At 39.4% G+C, this 21,965-nt stretch overlaps 1 protein-coding gene across 9 annotated transcripts in view; it reads left to right on the forward strand.

Moving 5' to 3' along the window:
• Positions 1–21,494, forward strand: part of CARMIL1 (capping protein regulator and myosin 1 linker 1) — a 354,404-nt gene extending 332,910 nt beyond the window's left edge. For 3 of the 9 annotated variants that reach the window (XM_054493464.2, XM_063665876.1, XM_063665879.1), the window contains 6 exons: positions 1,414–1,846; positions 5,910–5,991; positions 7,162–7,374; positions 11,149–11,280; positions 13,694–13,843; positions 20,425–21,494. In XM_054493464.2, coding sequence (XP_054349439.1) covers positions 1,414–1,846; positions 5,910–5,991; positions 7,162–7,374; positions 11,149–11,280; positions 13,694–13,843; positions 20,425–20,561 — 1,147 coding nt within the window. In that variant the 3' untranslated portion in view covers positions 20,562–21,494. The remainder of the gene's footprint in view (positions 1–1,413; positions 1,847–5,909; positions 5,992–7,161; positions 7,375–11,148; positions 11,281–13,693; positions 13,844–20,424) is intronic. The other 6 variants (XM_054493465.2, XM_063665877.1, XM_054493466.2 and 3 more) reach the window with 5 other exon arrangements.
• The last annotated feature ends 471 nt before the right edge of the window (positions 21,495–21,965 follow it).

Below are 21,965 nucleotides of genomic sequence, written 5' to 3' on the forward strand. Positions count from 1 at the left end.
CTGGCGGGTGTAAACCTGCCTGCCTGATTCTGGCATGCAGAGTGAGAAAAGGGGTCCCGGGGGTGTCACTGCTCAATGTGCAGGCTTTCTTGAGCCTCCCTGCTTCGTGATCCTCACTCAGCTCAGCTGCATTTGGAGTCCCCCAACTCAGCTTCTTTGGTTCATTCTCTCCAGAGAGTGAACTTGGGTGTTGGGATGGGCATCACTGGCTCTGTGGTTTAGGGAGAGGATCTGATGAATTTCTGAATGGGCTTCACAAAGAAGAGAACCTTCCTGTCTTCATTTCCCCTTCACCTCCGCTTGCAGAGGTACCTGCATCTCCTCATTCTGGAGCCAGCACAAATCACATGCTTCTGGGTCTCCCTGACTGTTGGCTTAGGTTTCAGCTTTCTCTGATCTATTAAGTCAATTTTCACACCTAACTAGTGTATTTTGGCTTCCAGATTTTATTGTTTTTGCCTTTTCTCCCCTGTAGGGCTTATGCTTTCTTTTATAAATCCTTTGCTATTATTTTAATGGCGATTCAGGGAAGCTAAGTGGATATTCAGTCTGCCAGCTTTAAATGAGACAAGTTGTCTGTGATACTTCCTACTTAGCTCATTTCATTGACTCCTTCTCCCCTTCCATTTCCCAAGTTTTAGCATATTCTCCTTCTGAAAACTCTCCCAGAGCATACTCTCTGCCTTTTTTTGGAACCAAACTCAGGTTTAGCTGCTTGCCCCTCAAAAAGTCAAACACATGAGAAGCAAAGTTTGGTTTATGCAAGTGCCGACAGCTTGGGAGATGGCCAGACTCAAGTCCCAAAAAGCCATCTCAAATTTTCAGGCTGGCTAAAGGAGTTTTAAGGTGAAAGGCAGCATGAAAACTATGCACAGGAGTGGTGTGGGGTGCAGGTCTGTTGGTTGTTTTCTGATGACTATCTTGAGTAGTGGACCATTTGGAGGTCTGGTTGGTTTCCTCTTGGCAGGGGTTAGGTTATGGATTAACTGTGTACCAATTTCTACTTGGAAGGGAGAAAATTGTACCACCAACCACCTCTGTTTTATGCCTGGATTGTTTCAAGATTACCCTTTGGAATTCTCAAGCAGAGCAAGTGGTTAGATATATATATAAAACAAGAAACAAAGGGAGAGAGGGGTTACTTTTAGAGTAAGCTAGCAAACTGGCTGTACCAGTTACATTTTCATCTTTCATTCTTAATGTGTGCATTCCTCAATTTTCTCACATGTGAATATGATGATGATATTCCACATTCCTTTCTGTTTCCTAAGGGCAGTAACTCAAATCCGCTTTTAAAAATGCTTCTGAATGGTTACTGTATATGTAGCAATCTCCATATTTATATTTTGACTGATTCTTGCTGGAACTTATTTACAGTAAAAACAACAGATCTGTGTCTTGGTTTGAATGCAGGAAATGGTCAACAAGAGGCTCAGAGTCCCATGAGCTTAATGAAGGAGGAGATGAAAAGAAAAAGCGAGATTCTCGGAAAAGTAGTGGCTTTCTCAATTTAATCAAATCCCGGTCCAAATCTGAGCGACCACCAACCATCTTGATGACAGAAGAACCCTCCTCACCAAAAGGAGCAGTCAGAAGTCCACCTGTGGACTGTCCCAGGAAGGACACAAAGGCCGCCGAGCACAATGGCAATTCTGAACGGATAGAGGAGATAAAAACACCTGATTCCTTTGAAGAGAGTCAAGGGGAAGAAATAGGGAAGGTGGAACGGAGTGACAGCAAGAGCAGCCCACAGGCAGGGCGGAGGTATGGGGTCCAGGTGATGGGCAGTGGTCTGCTGGCAGAGATGAAAGCCAAGCAAGAGAAGAGAGCTGCGTGTGCACAGAAGGTAAGGGTGGACCTATTTTTAATTAATTAATTTATTTGATATATAATAGATGCACACATTTTCATGGTGCATGTGATATTTTCATGTATCTCTATCACCTTAAACATTTAACTTTCCTTTATGCTGGGAATATTCAAATTACTCTCTTCTAGCTATTTTGAAATAGACAATAGATTATTGTTAACTAGAGCTACCCTACTGATCTGTCCAATACTAGGACTTGTTTCTTCTGTCAGCTGTGTTTTTGTACCCATTTTGTACCTCTTTTCATCTCCCCCCATGCCCCCACACTTCCTGCCCTCTGGTAACCCCCAATCTACTCCTTGTCTTCGTGAGATAAGTGGGGATTCATTTTTGACTTGGTTGTCCTTGTTTGTGTTTTTGCCCTCACTTGGTTTATTTGGGTGAGAAAATAAAAATAGCCTGTTGGTTAAACAGAAATCTAAAACCATAACTTATTGCTAAAGAACCTGGAGCACAGACCCTAAAGAAATGGCCGTGTTCTCACTTTGGCCTGAGGGTTACACTCTTGTGGAGTGCTGGCATTCTAAGGTAGGCTTTGAAGACTCCAGTCTTTTCCCACCTGCCCAGGGGCCTCTTGTGCATGTCATGGAAGCATGTCAGAGATGTTCCGGGGCCGGGTGAAATGCTCACGTCTGGGGCAAAAGAGAGTCAGCTGAATCCAAATGGAAGACTGAGGGTAATATTGAAGATAGGTGAACTAACAGAGGGAAATAAAAACACTGAAACTAGATTATGTATAAAAATGGAAACTATTTTCTAACTTATTCCCTTTTCAAACCTAAAAATTATTCTCTTTTCAAACCTAAGAATGCCTTCGTATATTCCAGATTTAAAAGACAAACACAAAAGAAAAAACAGTCAAGGTATTCCATTAGAATTAATTGAATATTTGACCATTGATATATATCATCTGTTGCTACAAAGAAAAACTTCATAGTTTAAAATTTGCTGAGTTCCCCCAAAATCTGACTTAAAATATTATTTATTCTTCAAACCTCCTTTTAAAGTATAAGGAGTCTTTTTCACTTTTCTTTTTACCCTTTTTCTCCTGTCACTACATGAAGGATTGTATCTGTGTGATAAGATGAACATACCCATGTTTAAGTCAGGTTATGGTTTCTGTGCATTATCTTGAGCTCCATTATTTTTACACAATTGGTTCTCCAAAGAAAGGAAATCACATGTCTATTTTATTTGAAGTATCACAATAAAACAGTTCATCCCGGTGAGCCCTTGACTTTCAGAAAGTAAACAATTAACTACATGGCAGGTGTAGGGAGCTCTTTTATATGGCTTCTAAACAACCAATGTTTAAAAATTAAACTCCACTTCCCACCTGATCTTACAACTATTCACCAAAGTTCTCCCACCAACATCAACATTATTTAGCAATTCTCTAATTGCAGATCCCTCCTAACTCACTGAGCAAACCTTAGAGTTGGGAGAGACCACATAACTATATCCTGCTCACTCAACAAAGGAGGCATGGTGTGGCCCTCACTGGTCAGCATTCTGGATAATACTACAACCATGTCATTAGTGAGTCAGATGCCCAGGGAAATGTTAAAATTTTAATCCATGTTGTGAATTTCTTTATAACAATGAATGTGCAGTTTTCATTAATATGCTGTTTATGTTTTTCATGATTAACAGTTTCTTTTTGGTGTAAAGATGACATATACTAGAGTGTTTTATTCATGTACTTTGGATTTGATATATAAATTGGCTTAAAGTGACAAAATCCTTATGGTTTATATTTGTTTAGGGCTTACACAGTATTAATGATCTGTTAGCGCCATCTAGTGTCAGTTTAAAACAACCATCATTAAAAATTCTTGCTATTTAAAATTCAGACCAGTCATGGGTCTTCTGTCAAAATCATTAAATAATGAAGTTTTTCAAAAATTAGCTTTAGAACATTTTTTTCCTAAAGTACCATGACTGTATTCTTTATAAAGGTAACAACAATTAGCATCAATGATCAATATACTGTTGATAAAATATATGATGTCTTCACCCTCCTCTAAGTAATTCTCTTTGCATTGTTGGCATTTGAGATATATATATATATTTAAAGAAAAAGAACTGTAAGTATGAAGATATGACACTTTTCATTTATTGACAAAAGAGAGAAATAAGCAGTGAATACTTAGAGTTCATATATTTTCCTCTGGGGCCTCCAAGTCATCTGTCCACACACAAAGGCATTGGGCATTATATTATTTTATCCTTATTTCCCACAGTCACTTTGGGATTTATAAATAACTTTAAAAATCTGGGAGGGAAAAGAAAACTCCCAGGATTGCTTTAGAAATGCAGGCAAATGGGGTGCTCTGGGTACAGAATTTAAGGAAGTCCTCACTTTCAGGTGCCTGCCATGCACTTGGAGGAACCTGAAAGGGAAGGATGTGGAAGGGGGCTTCATGGATGGTCCCCAGCCCTGTCCTGCAGACACCTGTCCTGGGCACAGAGGGCTGGCATGGGACTTCCTTTTCAGGGGATCACTTTTCCATAGTGATGCGAAATAATGTGCTTGTTTTAGCTGCAGTGCGTGTATACACATTTCCTCCTGGAGACCTGTTCAGCACCTTGCATTCATGACAGTGGAACTTTTGTCATCTTCCTGAGAAATTCCTCAGCCTTCCTGCCACTTGGGTGCTTCCTTCTGATAGAGCCGGCACTCCTGGGGAGTGTGTGACTGGGGTAGATTGATGAATTCAGGGAGTGAGGCTTATCTCACCTGCATTTAAAATATTCCTTCCTGTATCATCAAACACAGTTTAAAGTTAGGAATTGGCTGAAGCACTTTTTAGGTTTGTCAGAAGCATGAGATGAGCAGGAACCAGCAGTCTGAAGGTCAGACTGCCTTGGGAATCCTCATGCCTCCTGGTCTACTGGTCCACCTTGTTTTTGCTTGTTAGACAGGCAGTAGATGTGGACCATCTTTGTCAATGTAATTCTTAGATATTATGAAGTAAACACCAGACTTTGCTTTGTATATCTTTTTTTTTTTTGTATCTAAATGCCTCAGTCTAGTGTAGACTTTCTAAACTTTCCACTCCTACCCCAAGACAGTGGTGTTTTACTTTCCCCATCATCACCATCTTCACCATCACTAATTCCTCCCACCTGCAAATTTTTAAAAAATTTATTCAGTCCTATTTATCTGTATTTGCCTCCTGAATAATAGATCTGTGTCCTGTGGTTCTACCTCAAAGGGAAGACCCTGCCTCTTTCAGGACCCCTTTCACCTATATTATTATTGAGGTTGGAAAGGTTTCTGCTGCTTTGAAAATTATATATATATATATATTTTAATAGATAAGTTCTTGCTCTGTCACCCAGGCTGGAGTGCATTGGTGCGCTTATAGTTCACTGCAGCTTCGAACTCCTGGGGTTGGTCAGGTGATCCTCCTGCCTCAGCCTTCTGAGTAGCTGGGACTTCAAATGCATGCCATCATGCCTGGCTAATTTTTCTATTTTTTTGCAGAGATGGGGGGTCACACTATATTGCCTAGGCTGGTCTCAAACTCGTGACCTCAAACAATTCTCCCATCTCAGTTTCCCAAAGTGCTGAGATAGATTACAGGCATGAGCCACTGCACCCAGCCAAAACTAGATTTTTGGAAACCAAACCTAGAGCAGATTCTGTACATTTCTAGCATGTAAGGGCCCTCATCGCATAAAGCATCAGAGGCTGCGGAGCCTGCATAGATGTTCAACAAGAAAAACAGTAAAGGTCACCAAGCCCACTGACTTTCCCTGGCCCCATGCACCTCTCACCTGTGAGGAGCCTTCCGAGGAACCAAACCGGCCACACTTTGGACCCCAGAGCCCTGACCGTAAACACAGAATAGAATGTGTTTCTCACAGCTTTGTCCCAGCCGGAGAGCCTATGGAGACAGGTCAGGCACAGTCGCTGTAACAGCAGCTGAGTTAAAGAGCCCTTCTTTGCTGTGATTTATTATCTGCATTGTTTTTTCACTTTTGCATTAAATAAATGTGCACTTTTTGGGGGGATGGTGCTTGAATTTTTTAGAAGCTTGAGAATGATGCCGTATCCCAGGATTCTTCCAGCCCAGCCTTGAGCAGCATAGAACGGTTGGATGGAGGTGGGGCAGGTAAGTCAGGCCATTGCCATCACCCCCTTAGGAAAAGCGCTTACCTTCTGATTGCAGGAGTCACATGTGACTGACAGAAGAAAAATTTAAATGCAGGGGCAAGAACCAATCTCTTTGTTGTGTATTCTCAGCTATCACCTGAAAGACCACATCCCTTCACCTGCCTTACCTTCCCCTGGGGCGCATCCTGCCCTACTGTAGCATTGTGCCTGGACAGGGCACTTTTTGATTTCCCAAAGGGAGGAAATTCTGACTATTTTTTCATTGCAAACTCCTGAACTTTGAGCATTTCGGCAAAGTTGGGGGTGGGGGCAGCGTACAGGATCATGGCTGATGTATTTAAGAATAAGCCATGCATGACATATGGAAGATGGGTGGCTGTCTTGTTTGGTATGAACAATATGCTTCCCTTGCAGCTTCAATATGCATGAAATCCAATATCCCTTGTCCCTCTGACTTTTTAGGTTTAATAAAATAAGAAAATACCTTAGATGAAAACTGGAGAGTAATGTGTTAACTGTGTGATAGAATCCTCATTTTGCTATTTGAGATTCTTATGCATAGCTACAGTATCTTGGTGCAGTAAGAGTTGGATGATAAATCACATTTTATGGGCTTATTTTTGCCAGTTGTCTTGTTAAATTAAGGCAGCAGTATGGATGGAGGTGGGGGATGAGATGACATTTCTGGAGCTGTTCTCACTAAACATGAGATTGCAGCCATCAGCATCACCCTCCTCACTCAGAACCTGCAGCCAGAGCCCTAACTGCTTGTTGTCCAGAACCAAGGCACTTACATTTGGTTATACCTGTACCTTGTGCCAGATTTGAGAAAGACCCGAGTATTTCAAATGCATGAAGAACCACTGTTTTCCTTGTATGTGATTACGGCACTGTACACTATTAAATGTAAAAGCTTGTCATCGCTGGAATAGTCAGGGGTGATCAGAAAAGAACCAAAAAGTTTATTGCCTTTCTACAAAGAACGTCACTCTTCCTCCAGCATGTTTTGATTTTAAAACATGCTAGAACAGCATATTCTTAAAATACTCTTAAAACATCCATGATGAGAAACGATGGCAGATGATTATAGCAGTTTGTACCAGACTTCTAGCTTCAAGTTATTGGCTTCTTTGACCTTTGATTTTTAAAGTGGCCTTTTTCATCTTAGTGCCTAAACTGCACCCAGGTCTTCCAGAGAACCGCTTTGCTTTGGGAACACCAGAAAAGAATACCAAAGCAGAACCCAAAGCGGAAGCAGGCTCCAGGTCTCGGAGCTCATCCAGCACACCTACGAGCCCGAAGCCCCTGCTGCAGTCCCCCAAACCCAGCCTGGCAGCACGGCCTGTCATCCCGCAGAAACCAAGAACCGCCTCACGGCCTGGTAAGAGTTTTGCAGTTAGGTAGTTGCATTGTGACCAGGTGGCTTCCCAGAGCCAGCTGGATCAGACTCTGCAGGTGGTTTCAGGGGCAGCTGGTGAGCGAGGTACAGCGGCTTCTGCAGGAGGGGATCACAAGAAACCTGTGCAAAGCTGTGAAAGTGATGAGAGCTGAGGGATTCTTTTATTTAATGCTGAGGCCCACCATGTGTGAGAGTTGGGGACTCTGAGACTGTCCTTGCTTTCAGGGGTACAGGTTAGTTTGTAGGCAAGACAGAGAAATCAGTCTTTTGTCATGTTGACCCATCTGTAGTGCTCGGCTTGGCTTTCTAATATTTGTCTCCAGGGTGTTCAGACATTTTGAAAAGCAGCAATTTAAGGAGGAAGGCTACAAATGGGGAAAGCACAAGCTCTTTGGTTTTTATGCCATGTTCTATGATATAGCAAGGGTTTAGAACAAGACTTGGCAAACAATGGGCCTGTTTTTGTGAATAGTTTTAGTGGACACAGCCATACTATTTTTGTATTGGTGTCATCTGCGGCTGTGGCTGCGCTACAGTGGCAGAGTGGTATACTTGCAACAGGGCCATATGGTCTGCAAAGTGTAAAATATTTACTCTTGGGCCCTTTACAAAAAAGTTTGCTATTAGTTTAGAAAATCTAATGATAGAAGAAACTTAAAAACATTAGAAATGGATTGGTCTTCACCTTATTCTCTCCTGCACAAAATAAGGCCGGGTGTGGTAGTGCACACCTGTAGTCCCTGCTACTTGGGAGGCTGAGGTGGGAGGATCACTTGAGCCTAGGAATTTAGGCTGTGATCACACTGTGACCACACCACTGCACTCCAGCCTGAGTGACAAGACCCTATCACCCTATCTCAAAAAAACAAAACAAACAAACAAACAAGAAAACACACAAAAAAAACCACACACACACATTAGGTTTTTTTTTTTTAATTTAACTTAGCATTATAAGAATTTTCAAACATATGCAAAAGTAGGGTAGGTAATATAATGAAAGTTACATCAATTCTTCACCTCTTCCCCTTGTTCTCCCACAAAAATTAGTCAAACAGGGATAAAAATAGATAGTCAGATCATCATCATGGCTAATCTTTGAGCACTTAGCTGTGTCCTTGGCACTGTAGTAAGTGCTTTTTGATGAACTCTCAATATCCTCATCACTGCTCCATTTACAGATGAGAAATATGAAGCACAGAGATACTGAGTTTGCCAAGTCACACAGCTGGTGTGTCTGTGTAGCCGCCAGATGTTCTGACTCCACCAACTGTCGTGGTAACTGTTTCTATTGACCTCTCCCCCATGGACATGTATATTGTAAAGTAGGATGCGCAGCTCATCCTAATAATTTATCAATGTGCAGATGATTTGGGTAGAATGAGCAAAAAGGTAGAATCCTGTGTGTCCAAACTTCTTCCACTTGTGGTTCTTTCCCATGTTCCCTCATGTATTTTTTTTCATTTCCCGAGTGGCCAGCTTGGATGGTCCCTGGTCTTCATAGCCCATTGGTCCCTTGAGAAAACCAGTGAACTGTCTCCAAAGAGAAGCCACAAAGAAAGTGGTGTACTGGCTTTACCTCAAGGAACTAAGCCTTGAAACAAGCCCCTTAGGACTTCCTAATTCTACTCAAACTTTTTCCCAAACCAAAGTCTATGATGGGGAACACAAAAAATTTCTTGGTCCATACACAATGTCTTCATGTAGAAGGAGTAGAGAGAATGGAGGCAAAGAAAATGGAAAAAAATTTTAATAGAAAGCAAAGCAAATAAGTACTCAAAAGGAGGCTTGCTCCTAACATTGTCATCAGCTGGGTGTGTCTCTAGTCTGCAATAAAGAAACAGTTCTTATAAAATGAATCTAGTTTGTAGAGTAACCTAGTTTGTAGAGTACAGTAGGCCCCTCTTATCCAAGGTTTTGCTTTTTACAGTCTCAGTTATTCATGGTGCAGATATTTAGAGAGAGAGACCACATTCAGATAATTTTTATTATAGTATATTGTTATAATTATTCTATTATTGGGTTTTAGTGTTAATCTCTTACTGTGCCTAATTTATACATTAAGCTTTATTATAGGTGTGTGTGTATAGGAAAAAACACAGCTTATGTAGGTTTCAGTACTATCCATGGTTTCAGGCATCCACTGGAGGTCTTGGATTGTATCCCATGTGGATAAAGGGGGACCACTCCCCAGTTTCTAATGCTGAATATAAAACTAGCTGAATTCCCAATATTCTGTTGCAAGAAGTTTTATTTTGTTTATTTACTAAACGTGTTCATTTATTTCATAGCACTTAGTATATCAAGAATTATGTTAATAAACCCATGTTTTTATAGAGCTTGGGAATTCAGCAGGCATTTTCAAATACACCATCTCATTTCCTCTCCACCACAGCTCTGACAGATTGTGAAGGTAGACAGTGTTTTCTTCATATGTCTTATCACATCCCTGCTTATTTTGGTTAAGCAAGTAGGCAACTAGAAGTTTAAGACTGAAGAGAACGTGGCTGTAGATTGTCTTCTACGTGCACAGACACTCACACACCAACTTAAGAACCACCTTGCTGGTAACAGCAAAGGAAGAAGAATGATCCAGTAGTCAGGGGTGTCCAGTCTTTTGGCTTCCCTGGGCCACATTGGAAGAAGAATTGTCTTGGGACATACACAAGATATGCTGACACTAACAATAGCTGATTACTTTTTTTTTTTTTTTTTTTTAAAGCAAAACAATCTTGTAATGTTTTAAGAAAGTTTACAAGTTTGTGTTGGGCTGCATTCAAAGCCATCCTGGGCTGCATGCTTGTCCAATCCTGTGGGCCATGGGTTGGACAAGCTTGTGGTAGATTCTTTCAATTAGGGTGAAGCAGCCCTGGTTTTTGAATTAAGAGACTAGAATTGGCCAGGTGTGGTGGCTCACACCTGTAATCCCAACACTTTGGGAGGCCAAGGCGGGTGGATCACGAGGTCAGGAGATCGAGACCATCCTGGCTAACACAGTGAAACCCCGTCTCTACTAAAAATACAAAAAATTAGCCTGGCATGGTGGCACGCGCCTGTAATCCCAGCTACTTGGGAGGCTGAGGCAGGAGAATTGCTTGGACCCAGGAGACGGAGGTTGCAGTGAGCCGGGATCGCACCACTGCACTCCAGCCTGGGCAACAGAGCAAGACTCTGTCTCAAAAAAAAAAAAAAAAAGAGAAAAGAATTCTAGTCCTAGCTATTTTGTCATCTTTTTCGTTTTTAATCTCTTCATTTGTCCAGTGCCCAAAGTCTTTTCTGGTTCTAAAAGACTATGATTCCAAATTATTGTTAGTGACCTACATATATGCATGCATGCATGCATACACATACACACATATGTATAGTGACCCTTGTACTGAGTTTGACAACAGGTAAAGGCAGTGTCTTATAAATATTACATGTTTTATGAAAACCAAACAGCCTTTGTGTTTAAGTCAGAAGGAACATGTGGTTCACATACAGTCTAATTTTCAAATATCTGTGCATTGAAATTCTTGATCTACAGGATAGATTCATATTTGTGCAGATATTAACTTTTTATAAGTATTCATTGTTCTTCCCTTTTGTTTGTGGATGTTACTTCACTGAGCAAAAACACAAAACTAATTTTTGGCCAGAAAAATTCTATGATGCTTTATTTTTTTAAATGTCTTATTTATAAATATAGATTTACCAGGCTTTATGTTCTTGGAATCCAGTTTGTGAAACAGTTTGATTCACGTGTTTGTGTCTCCTTAGATGACATTCCAGACTCTCCATCTAGCCCGAAAGTTGCCCTTCTTCCACCTGTCCTGAAAAAAGTTCCTTCAGACAAAGAGAGAGATGGCCAGAGTAGCCCCCAGCCCAGCCCCAGGACATTTTCACAGGAAGGTAAGGATTTCTTTTCTCTGGGTTAGCTCTCCCCAAGGAGGGACATTTCAAAATAAAGGAACTCATCCTGGACTTTTCTAATATCTTAGAGTTTGTTAAAGTCAACATTCCTTGGGTTAAATTTTTGGAAATGGAGTAGTTTCTTAGTTCAGAAACTTGATTCAGCATGATTGATGACATTGGATCTTAATGACATATGCAAAAAGCAGCTGAGACACAAAGGTCTAACTTATTTTCAAGAGTAATTTCTAGATGCTTCTGAACTGACTTCCAGCATGGACCTGAGCCACCTTGTAGCTCACTGTGCTCGCTTAGTCACAAGGTCAGATGTTCCTTACTCTCAGAAGTGTGGTGCAGACATGGACATTCTCAGGGCGACTTTGCACCAGTTTCTTCCTTCTAATTTGCTGAGGTAGAAGCACAGCAAGCTAATCCTGTGACGAGAATGCTTTCTTCCCAAATCAGACTGAGCTGTTACCAGTTATTATCAAAGGTGAGGCATGGTTGTGGCTTCAGCACCCATGCCATTTCTTTTAAATGTGTGATTGACTTTGGGGTTCTGTCCTATGTAAAGTATAGTGTCAATGCCATCTCTGAGCCCCACCTATAAGGAAATTCTAGAGCCACACAAGGCGTCTACACCCAGAAGGCTCTCAATGTGGTTTGGAGTTGCTGTGTTTTATTTTAGATTTTTTTAATGCTTTACAACCTTTGATCTCTCTGTCTCTGTTCTCTTCCTACATTGGCCTATTTTCTTTTATTAATAATAGTATTGGGTTGAAGTTAATAGAAAGTGTTACTGAGTACTGTCTTTGTGGCTTGGAAATCTAATAAAAACAATAACACTGCCTGCTTTCTTATCTCCATCCTACAGATTTATTTGTTGGGTAGAAGCTTCACTCACTTATTCGCTATAAATAAAAGATGGTTGGGTTCAGACCAAAGCTGCTAAACCACTTCTGTCAAATAGACAAACTAAAGCTTTTGAAAAGTAGCTGGTATCTATAGTCATTTTACATGAGGCAAATAAATACAGGGTTCAGCATTATAACTGAAGCCCTTGGAAGACTTGGTGTAAAAGGAAGGACCTTTGGTGATGCCATCTCAGAGAGACTTGAGCCCGCAAGTATTCTCTGACAGTCCAGTTCTCACCACCAAGTGCCTCTCCCATTCCTACCCTAATTTTCCATCCTTTCTGCAACTGCTGACTTTACATCTTTACTTTTAAGGAAGCGTTGAAAATGCCCGAAGAGTTCAGTTGGAGAGAAAAAGAAAGGTGAGGAAGGGATGGTAGTGCTAAGTAGGAATGGTCATCTATCTTGTCTGAAGCAATTGAAATATTGAAAGATTTACAAAAATAGAAGAAAAAAGATCAGAAGGTTGAATACAAAAATCATTGTTTTAACATTTCTGGAAAATGGTGTTTTCTAGATGCCTATAGATGATCAAAACAAGGCCTAGAGTAACCTACCAGCCTCACAAGTACAAATATAGATCATGGAGCCTCTCTAGTTAGCAAAGTCGGGTACTGGATACCACTGCAGGCTCTTAGCTGCCATGGAAAAGTTGAGTGTTCTTTCCCCAGGAAGTTAGAAATAGAAGGTGTTGCTCCTTAAATGTTTTAGAGCTTTAGGGGTAGATGTTTGATTCCCTTCCTCATCCTTCTCCCTCCCCAAGTAGCAAATCTTAGGAATGGCTCACGCTCCCTTCTTTCCAGTCAGACGGTAGGGATGGCTGAGCTGTGGAGACCATGAGTTTCCCATCTGGGATCCAGAATAAGTTAATCATAGACATCATCCTGATGTTATCACTTGGTATTGAAATTGGACTGAAAATGTACATGAAGTCTGGCAACAGTCTGTAAATGTCTGAGGTGGTAAGATTTTGATTTTATCAGCTTGTCTGCTAAGGTTGCCCAGAAATGGCAGCCACTTGTGAGTCCTATCTTTTTCTTTATAAACTGTCCATATTGTGCTCATTTCTGTTTTCTTATCTATTATTCATGCTGATTACTTCATTTCCCTGTTCTTTGCCTCCCTTTGGACTAGCATGCCCAACTAATTTCTGAAACAGGTAAATTGCTATGATTCTTCTGGATTATTCCATAGTGAATGTGATTTTCATTAATCCATCGTGGAATCAAAATGGTAATACTGGAGCCTTTTTGTTAATACCTTTTTGGGGCAGACTTGCAGCTCACCTCATTTTGCACGACATTTCCATAATGTTGGCTGTTGAATTCTGTAGATAATGATGTATATCTGCCCAGGACCAACACTGTAGGTTCCTTGAATCCTAAGTGGGGTGGGTAAGCTGATATTTAATTTTAATATTTATATTTTTAAATATTAATGTCAACACATTGATGTATGTGCTAATAATATAAAGGGTAAAATAAATCCCTTTTCCTCAGTAGTGCAAAGAGGAGATTATTACAAAAGACATTCAGATCATGACAGTGGCAAGCCTTCCAGTAGAGGGAAAAGATCTTCAAAACTGTACTCCACCATTGCAGAAGAGGAAGTGAATGCAATTGGGCACAGGAAGTCACAGCCAACAAATGGTTAGAGCCTTCGATTATCATCCCTCACTGACCCGAAGCTTATGAACTGGCACTAACAAAAACAAACTGTAATTGAGTAAATTCTATCGTGGGACTGGGTCAGGGATTAGTCATACAAGAGAGGTTTTTGTTTTTGTTTTTTTCTAAATCTCAACAGGATGGTCCTTTTATTTGGGGCAAAAAAAAATATTGACTTAAAAATCTAAAATTAGAAATTCTTATGAGGAAGATCAAGTTACTTTGGTGACTTGTCCTTTCAAATTTTTGTGATCATGCAAGTTTATTTTTATAATTGGGGTTAGGCTTCCTATTCTCTTCCTTTATATCTTTACTCTCCTGTTAGGTTTCAACTGTGGTTGGATCAGAGATTCTTAGAATGACAGAGTTTATATCCTTAGAGAATATTGGCCTAATATCTTACACTCTTTCAGGAAAGGATCAATAAAAAATCACTGACTCAATGCAGACGTTGGGTCATGCACATGATCTTTCACCCTTTATCATTTTATCACCCTTTAGTAAGAAAGAAAAAGTACCATTTAACTTGTCAACCATCAGGAACAATTTATTCCATTTTTTAGGAGTTACTGTCTGACTTCTGTCTTTCATTTGGCCCTGTAGTAAATTCTGTAATGTTCTGTTCAGGTGAGAACAATCCCAAGAGACAAAAAGGAGACAGATTTCAAATCAGCTTTGCCCTCCAATGGGAAATTGAAGGACAAGTATTGCTGACTCAGAGAAAAAAATGTCTTTTTTGTGCCTAAAGTACTCATCTCTTCCCGGGTTAATATATTAACTTTTTATAAACATGACTTCAAAAATCCGTTAAAGGAAATCTTAGTATCTGTAAGGAATATAACATATTCTGATATGTGAGATTTCTTTAAAGGACTTCTGCTCTTGGAATGAGGCTCTTTTCTTCCTGTGAAACCGTATCAGGGGTTAATAGATGCATGTATTTAGGCTCCCAGGGATCAGGTGTGGCCCAGCATTCAGGCTGTAACACCATGCCCTCCCAAGAAAGCATTTCAGAATACAAGTTAATGGGAGCGACCTTATTATAGGGATACCTTCTCTTTATTGCAAAGGGATAAGCCATTCTTGAATTTTCACACTTTACTATTGATAATAAACTTCTTATGATACACTTCACAGCTTAACAGCCCAATGAGTTATGATACCTGAAGTGGGAACTGTTCTCTTTGAGAATTTTCCTTGATATAGGTTTTAAAACAAAAAAACATCTACCAACTGCCTGCCCGGGACAACATTTGGAGCCTGCCTTCTCAGCCAGTGCCATGGGCTCAGCCACATGTGCTCACTTGCTTGGGGTTCCGGCATGTACTAGCTAGGTGGCAGGCTGGGTTAAAGATACCTCTCAGAGCATAAAGCAAAGTCTACAGGACACGTAAGAATAAAACATTGTTTGGGCTGGGTAGCTCCTGCCCTAGAGAAAGCCAATTAAGTTGACCCTTTACTTTTATAGAATTTCCTATGTAGTGGATTTGTTTATAGACACATAGTTACAATGACTCCTCTCTACAAGAAAGTTTCTCTCATATAGCCAAGAAAATCTCTATCTTCAGTCCTAGAAAAGTTACATAAATGAACACCTAAGACATTTATTTTCTGACAAGTTATCTTTGAGAATTTATTAGGCCAGAATCTGTCTCTATATTGCCCCTTTTGTTAAGCGTACCTAAGGTCGCATAGACGTTTCTGGTTTCTGGAGCTTTACATTTGAACTATTGTTTTCATTGACTTATATCACTTGATTATTAACAAAGCACCATTAATGCAATGTTCCTTCTTCAAGAGGCCACTAAAAACATTTTATACAACACAAAAAGAGACACTCCCTGCTACCTGCCGCCCAGTGCCTATTGATCATCCAGTGAGGCTTTGCGTTAGAGTAAAAAGAGAATAAACACAGAGATAACCCAAATTATAGAAAAGCAAGAAGAGATTCTGTATGTCTCAGATTTATTCATGACCTCTTTAGCTTAAAATTCTCATTGTGAGGAGCTGGTCAAATTTTGATGGAATTAAATAGGACCATCTTGTATTTATTTTTCTGCTTTGATTTCTTGAAATAATGACAGGCATTAAGAAGTAATTTTTATAAGAGCTTCAATTAAAGTGATTTTATGCATAATATTTTAATTTTGTTTTGTTAGTGCCGATTCCTAGCACTTGACTGTCTTCACCTTTGAGAACTGCGTAGCAGTCTGCTTTCTGAATAGTTCCTGGTTAAAAAAATAACATTTAGCAGATCAATTCTATTAAATAATTGCTTGTACTTTCTTTTAAGTCTTTTAAGAGCAGCTTTGTTTACACTAAAACAGCCTTATTTTCCTAAAGTATGTATTCATGAAACAAACAGAGGCTATTGTTCTCAAATATTGTTCTCAAAGCATGCTGCATATTTTTATCATGAATATTATGTTTTGTGTGGCTATTATATTGATTTGACAGGTAAAATGCTTAATTTCTTGTACTAGAAATATTTGTAAGCACATTTTTTATTTCATATTTTTCCTCTCTACATTTAATTATAAGTTGTGATGTTTTTGTAAGAGTATATCCTATTTTCTTGAAGAAAATAGTTGATTTTGGCTTTGACTGCATTGTAATGGCTCCTGTTTGTACAGGGCATCTAAGATTCCTTTTATATATCACTTTCCTCTTCCATAATCCAAGCTACAGCCAATAAATACTTGGCTGTGACTTGCAGTCTGTAAGCCAGTGCTCTGCTCTACTTTTTCCACCAGATTCAAGTTCTGCTTCCCCTAAGTGAGTTCTTGAAGATAAATTTAACGGTTGGCATGTTGGGCTCTTGCTAGAAAGTATAAAAAATCAGGGCCAACTACTGAATACTATTTTAAGGTCATCATAGTGTTTTTCTCCTGGAAAATATGGATATCAGTGGAGCTCTCAATGGAGAAAATACCAGATTTTCATATGATTCTCTAATTCTGCATTTATATGCATGTTTCAGAAGCTTTAAAATTATCACATATATGCAATGTCAAATCATCTTCAAGAATGACAGATTTCACGTTCGAGCCTCTCTGCACCAATTATTGCCACTATAGACAGGATGTGCATATACATGGAGTGTTTGTGTTGAATAAATTACCTGTTCATTTACTTGAGTATCTTCTATTTACTTTAGTAGTATGTAAAATAGTGATAAATATGTATATAGACACACGCATAGAGATGCTCCAGCACTCTTAACAAATACTTGCATTGAAGAAGTGTTTGTGAAACAACTGGATTTTTTTCATCCTGTATAAAAGCAAGCATTAACTCAAGCTGCCTAAGAGGAGGTCTGTCTGAATTTGTAAAAGGTCTAAATCTTATAAATATTTTAAAAATAAATTCTAGCCAGGCACAGTGGTTCACATCTGTAATCCCAGCACTTTGGGAGCCTGAGTCTGGAGGATCACTTGAGGCCAGGAATTTGAGACCAGCCTGGGCAACAAATGAGACCCTGTCTGTACAAAAATAAAAATAAAAAATTAGCTGGGTGTGGTAAGGAGGTGCACCTGTAGTGTCCGCTACTCTGGAAGCTGAGACAGGAGGATCACTTGAGCCCAGGAGTCTGAGGCTACAGTGAGCTATGACTGTGCCACTGAATTCCAGCCTGGACAACAGAGTGAGAGTCAGTATCTATAAATGAGTAAGTGCTTGCATGCATGCATGCATACATACATACATACATACATACATACATACATACATACATACATTCTGGAGTTTTAAGTTTCAAACAGACATAATTCTATTTAGACCATCTTTTAATAGAAGCCTGACTAAACCTACTTCAATATAGTTGTAGTCAACATCTTAATTACATGCAATCAAATAGATGTTCCCTTAAGGGCTGGAAAACAAATGACAAAGAACGTTCGCCCTACAAAGTTGTTCACATTAGGGATCTGGACTAATAAGGGTGGAGACTAGAGGAACAAATGCTTTGACCTTCAAACTCATCACATTAATTGCATAACTTTAGGTCCTTGATCTCACTATGCCTTAGTTTTCCTGTTCTTGAATGGTGCTTACCTACTATACCAAGAACATGTCAGCCTGGTACTAGTCTCATTATCACATGCACATTCACAATTGGTAGAGTGTAATCAATGGAGGTAAATATATTTAGAATGAATTTCTAAATAAAGTCGCCACCATAGTGAAATTCTTTGACAGCCCTCTTGAAATAATATATTATTTTTCCTCCTACGACCCCTGAGTCCTGGAGAATTTGGAAGCCTGGTGTCAGTGACTCAAAAGAATCAACATTTAGGTGGAGACTGAAGGACAACCTACTTTTTGCAGGAAGATTTCTATGTTGGATTTCTTTGAATTTTAATCATGCCTATTGTAATGACCCTGGTCTATAGGGTTATCTCAATTTTTTATCTGTGACATAAACATTTTTGGTTTCTTGAATTTCTCCATTTTTAGAAAGTACTCTTATGTCTTATCATACAACATGAGTTAGACCCAAGATTGCCAGGAAACAAAAATATTGGGAAGAATGAAAAGTTTGATTATCCTTTAAATCTAAGAATTAGAACAAATATATTTGCTCTGAAGACAAATGAGCAGTGTATTATATTTGTTTCTTCCCTTGAACCTGTAGTGTATTTTTGAGTCATTTAATATAGAGGAACAACTTATTTTGGTTTTAAAACGATGAAAAATATTTTCTAGCAGATACCACAAGAAATGCTCTAGTTTGAGGTTGGGTTTATTGTAAAATGTTTTCAGGATGAAGATAATATAAGTCTTCCCTACTTTTTTTTGTTCTTAGTAATTAAAGGATTCTTTGTCTATTAGTATCAAATTGGTTTTGTGATAAAGAGCAAAATATTTATCGACATTTATTCACCTTCATTCTCCAAACCTGGCTTACTGACAGTTTTGAAAGGACCAAACAAGTGCATTTAATTTTTTTACCCAACACAAACTTAAAAATAGAAGTTGCACTTCAGTTTGGGTGACAGAGCAAGACCCTGTTTCTAAAAAGAAAAAATAATAGAAATCAATGATAATATTTGTTTGTTGCTTTCTTCCCCTGATTTGAGAATCTGTTGGACAAAAAGAAGTCACAATTTAAGAAATTACTACTTTTATTATCAGATTTGAAAGGTTTTTTTCCTTTCAGAGTTTTGAGTTATTTCAATTTAATGTCATTAACTAAAGATTTAAATTTTTATTGTCTAAATACCAGAATCTGGCTCTAATACCAGTATTGGCAGGAGAAGTACTCTATTAGGTTTGCATTTTGACTATTAGGTTTAATGAGCTTTCACTTCCTGAAACACTCTTCAGTGGGTTCAACATTTTAATAGCCAGCTCCTGGCAAGATGAGTTTTTTTTTTTTTTTTTTTTTTTTAGCAGAATGCAAACATCAAGTGATTAGAAGCATCAAATGAATCCTATAGCTTTTAAAGGATTGATGCAGTGTGTTCCTGGTTAGATCATTGGAACTTCCGAGTGATGAGGTAGCCGTACTCTTCCTTCAGGCTGGCACAAAGTGTGTGGGTTTAGTATTTTTAGCTCAAGAGCTGTCTATACAATAGACAAGATGAATAGTATTTAATAATCCTTAATAGCTATGCTGGAGTACAGCATCCAAACCTTTTCCCAAGGTATCATAGCAGTGAAGCCATGTTCTAGTTGGAAAGAACATAGGTTTTGGAGAGACAGATCTAGTTTAAATCCTGGTTTCAAGTTTTACAAAACCTACCTTACAGAAGGTAATTGTGAGGAATAGCAATAATAAAACAGAGAGTGCCTAACACATAACAGAGGCTCCCTTCCAGTAATGATTCTCCTATCATTGCTTTATAAAGCCGCAGTGGATTCTTCATATTTATGTGTAATCAGAGCAGGCAACAATAGTGGTAATCCTTTTACCTGGAGGGTGATTCCAAAATGGTTGAATGTGTCATAGGCAGTATTTAATGCTTTTTCACTAGACTTTAAAGTATTTATTTCCTAGAGGGTGAAACTGAGGTTTTCTGAGTCACAGAAAGGTCTGACAAAGATTCCTGAGGCCTTTGCTGATATCCTGTCCCACAAGCAGGAATGACAAGCCCCAAATCATCTGCAGAAGGCATCGAATGGGACATCTGTCCACCCAGCATCTCCTCAAGGCTCTGTCTGCCCTGTTCTCTCTGCTGCGTGAGGGGGCAGCTACGACTGAGGAGGTCACCTGGAGCAGAACCGCTTCAAAGTCCTCCTCCCTCCTGGCATCTCCCTCCGCTTCCCCAGCATCCTTTCCTCGGGGGTCCTAACCTCAGATTCTTGCCCACATCTATGAGAGGTTCACCCTGTCATAGACTGTGTTTTTTGTGTGTTTTCTCATTTTGTTTCTGCTTTGTTGGTTTGTTTTACATTTCTGTCTAGAGTCTCTAAACATAATAGCAAGTTTGTTTCTGAGAAAGTTCACCCTGGCCCCCCTCCCCTCCCCCAAACCTTCAAGGCTGCTGCATCTCAGCCCGTTATCAGTCAGGCCACTGATATTACTTTGTCAATAAACTGTGCGACTTCCCTTTTTATTTCAGTTTCAAGGAGAAGCTGGGGCCAGCAGGCCCAGGAGTATCAAGAACAAAAGCAACGGTCCTCCAGTAAAGATGGCCATCAAGGCAGCAAATCTAGTGACTCCGGGGAAGAAGCAGAAAAAGAGTTTATTTTTGTGTAAAGGTCACCCACGCAGAAGTCTTCCTGTGCAGGGTGCTTTGGTAGCCATCAGAGAGGAACCAAGGGCAACATCTTTTCTTCCCAGGCATTCTTCTCTGGGCGCTTTATTCTCTTCTTTTTCTTTATTTCTCCCCCACCCCCATCCCCTGCCTTTTTTTTTTTTTTTGTATAGAAACAGATCCATTTCTTGGTAATCAAAGCACATTTGTTTGGTCTTCCTCCAACCCTTTGCATTTGATTTCTAAACATTCCTTCATATGCCTTTAATGAAAGCCAGCAATTATCCCATGGGCCCTACTTGAATTTATCTGAGGCAGCTACAGATTGCCCTGCAAGATGAGTTTTTGGAGATAAATGAAATAACTGGACACACACTCACACAAGTAACACCACAGCAGACCTGGGAGTACTGCTGAGTGTACCTGTGTCAAATCCGCACAGGACTCAATATAGCAATTTATTCTTGATGTATGCAATTACACATTGTAATTATATTAACAGAGCACACTAATAATTTGTATAGATTATATATATTAGATCTTGGTTATGGTTTTTACCTTCTCCCATGGGGAACTTCTTCCTTCCTGATGTGGAATTGTACATTTAAAGCTTGGTCGGTGACCTTTGCATACCATCAACGAGCACAGCTAAGAACAGAGTGAGAGAGGCCCACGGCTGATTTTACCCATGTGCCCAGATTAATGTATATAGTTGATTGGAATGAAGTTTTATGAATATTCATGTTTTTGAAGGCCTTTAATTTCTGTCTGCATATTAGCTTTTAATGTGTGATTTTAAGAGAATACTTTGACACCTGTAAAAATCAAAATACTACTCTTTATAAGACATTTCACAAATATTCACTTACATTACAGGCTGGAAGTATTTTATTCATATGTATATTTATACCAATAAAATGATTTTACAAGTGGAATTTGGGCCTTCTCCAGTTACATTTTTAGTTTGGACTGGCTCAGGGTGGTGAACTTTGGTTTTGTTTCCAAAATCCAAAATAATCAATGTTGTCAGATAATCAATCTGGGAACCATTACCTTCGAAATAAAGATAACGAAATAAAGATAACTAATGCCACTGCCTGTTTTCACCCTTGGGAAAAATGATGAAATTTACCAGAAGAATATAGAATTAGGAGTTTGATCCACCTGCCATTACCATGCATAAGGGTCATATGAAAGATGCAAGTGTGAGCAAAGAAGTATGATTTGAAGAGTTGCAAGCTTGGTTATCTATTGGAAAGAAGAATGATAGAAGGTGGGGTCGGCATGACATGACTATTTCTCTCATCATCCTCCACTAGCCCTCTCCCCAGCTGAGGTGTCTGGCTTATAAGTAAGTGCCCATAATGTAGTCCAGATGGTTGGCTGCCGTTGCGTGACTTCATGAG

The sequence above is a fragment of the Pongo pygmaeus genome, chromosome 5 (assembly GCF_028885625.2).
Source record: "Pongo pygmaeus isolate AG05252 chromosome 5, NHGRI_mPonPyg2-v2.0_pri, whole genome shotgun sequence".
In the NCBI taxonomy this organism is placed as follows: Eukaryota; Metazoa; Chordata; class Mammalia; order Primates; family Hominidae; genus Pongo; species Pongo pygmaeus.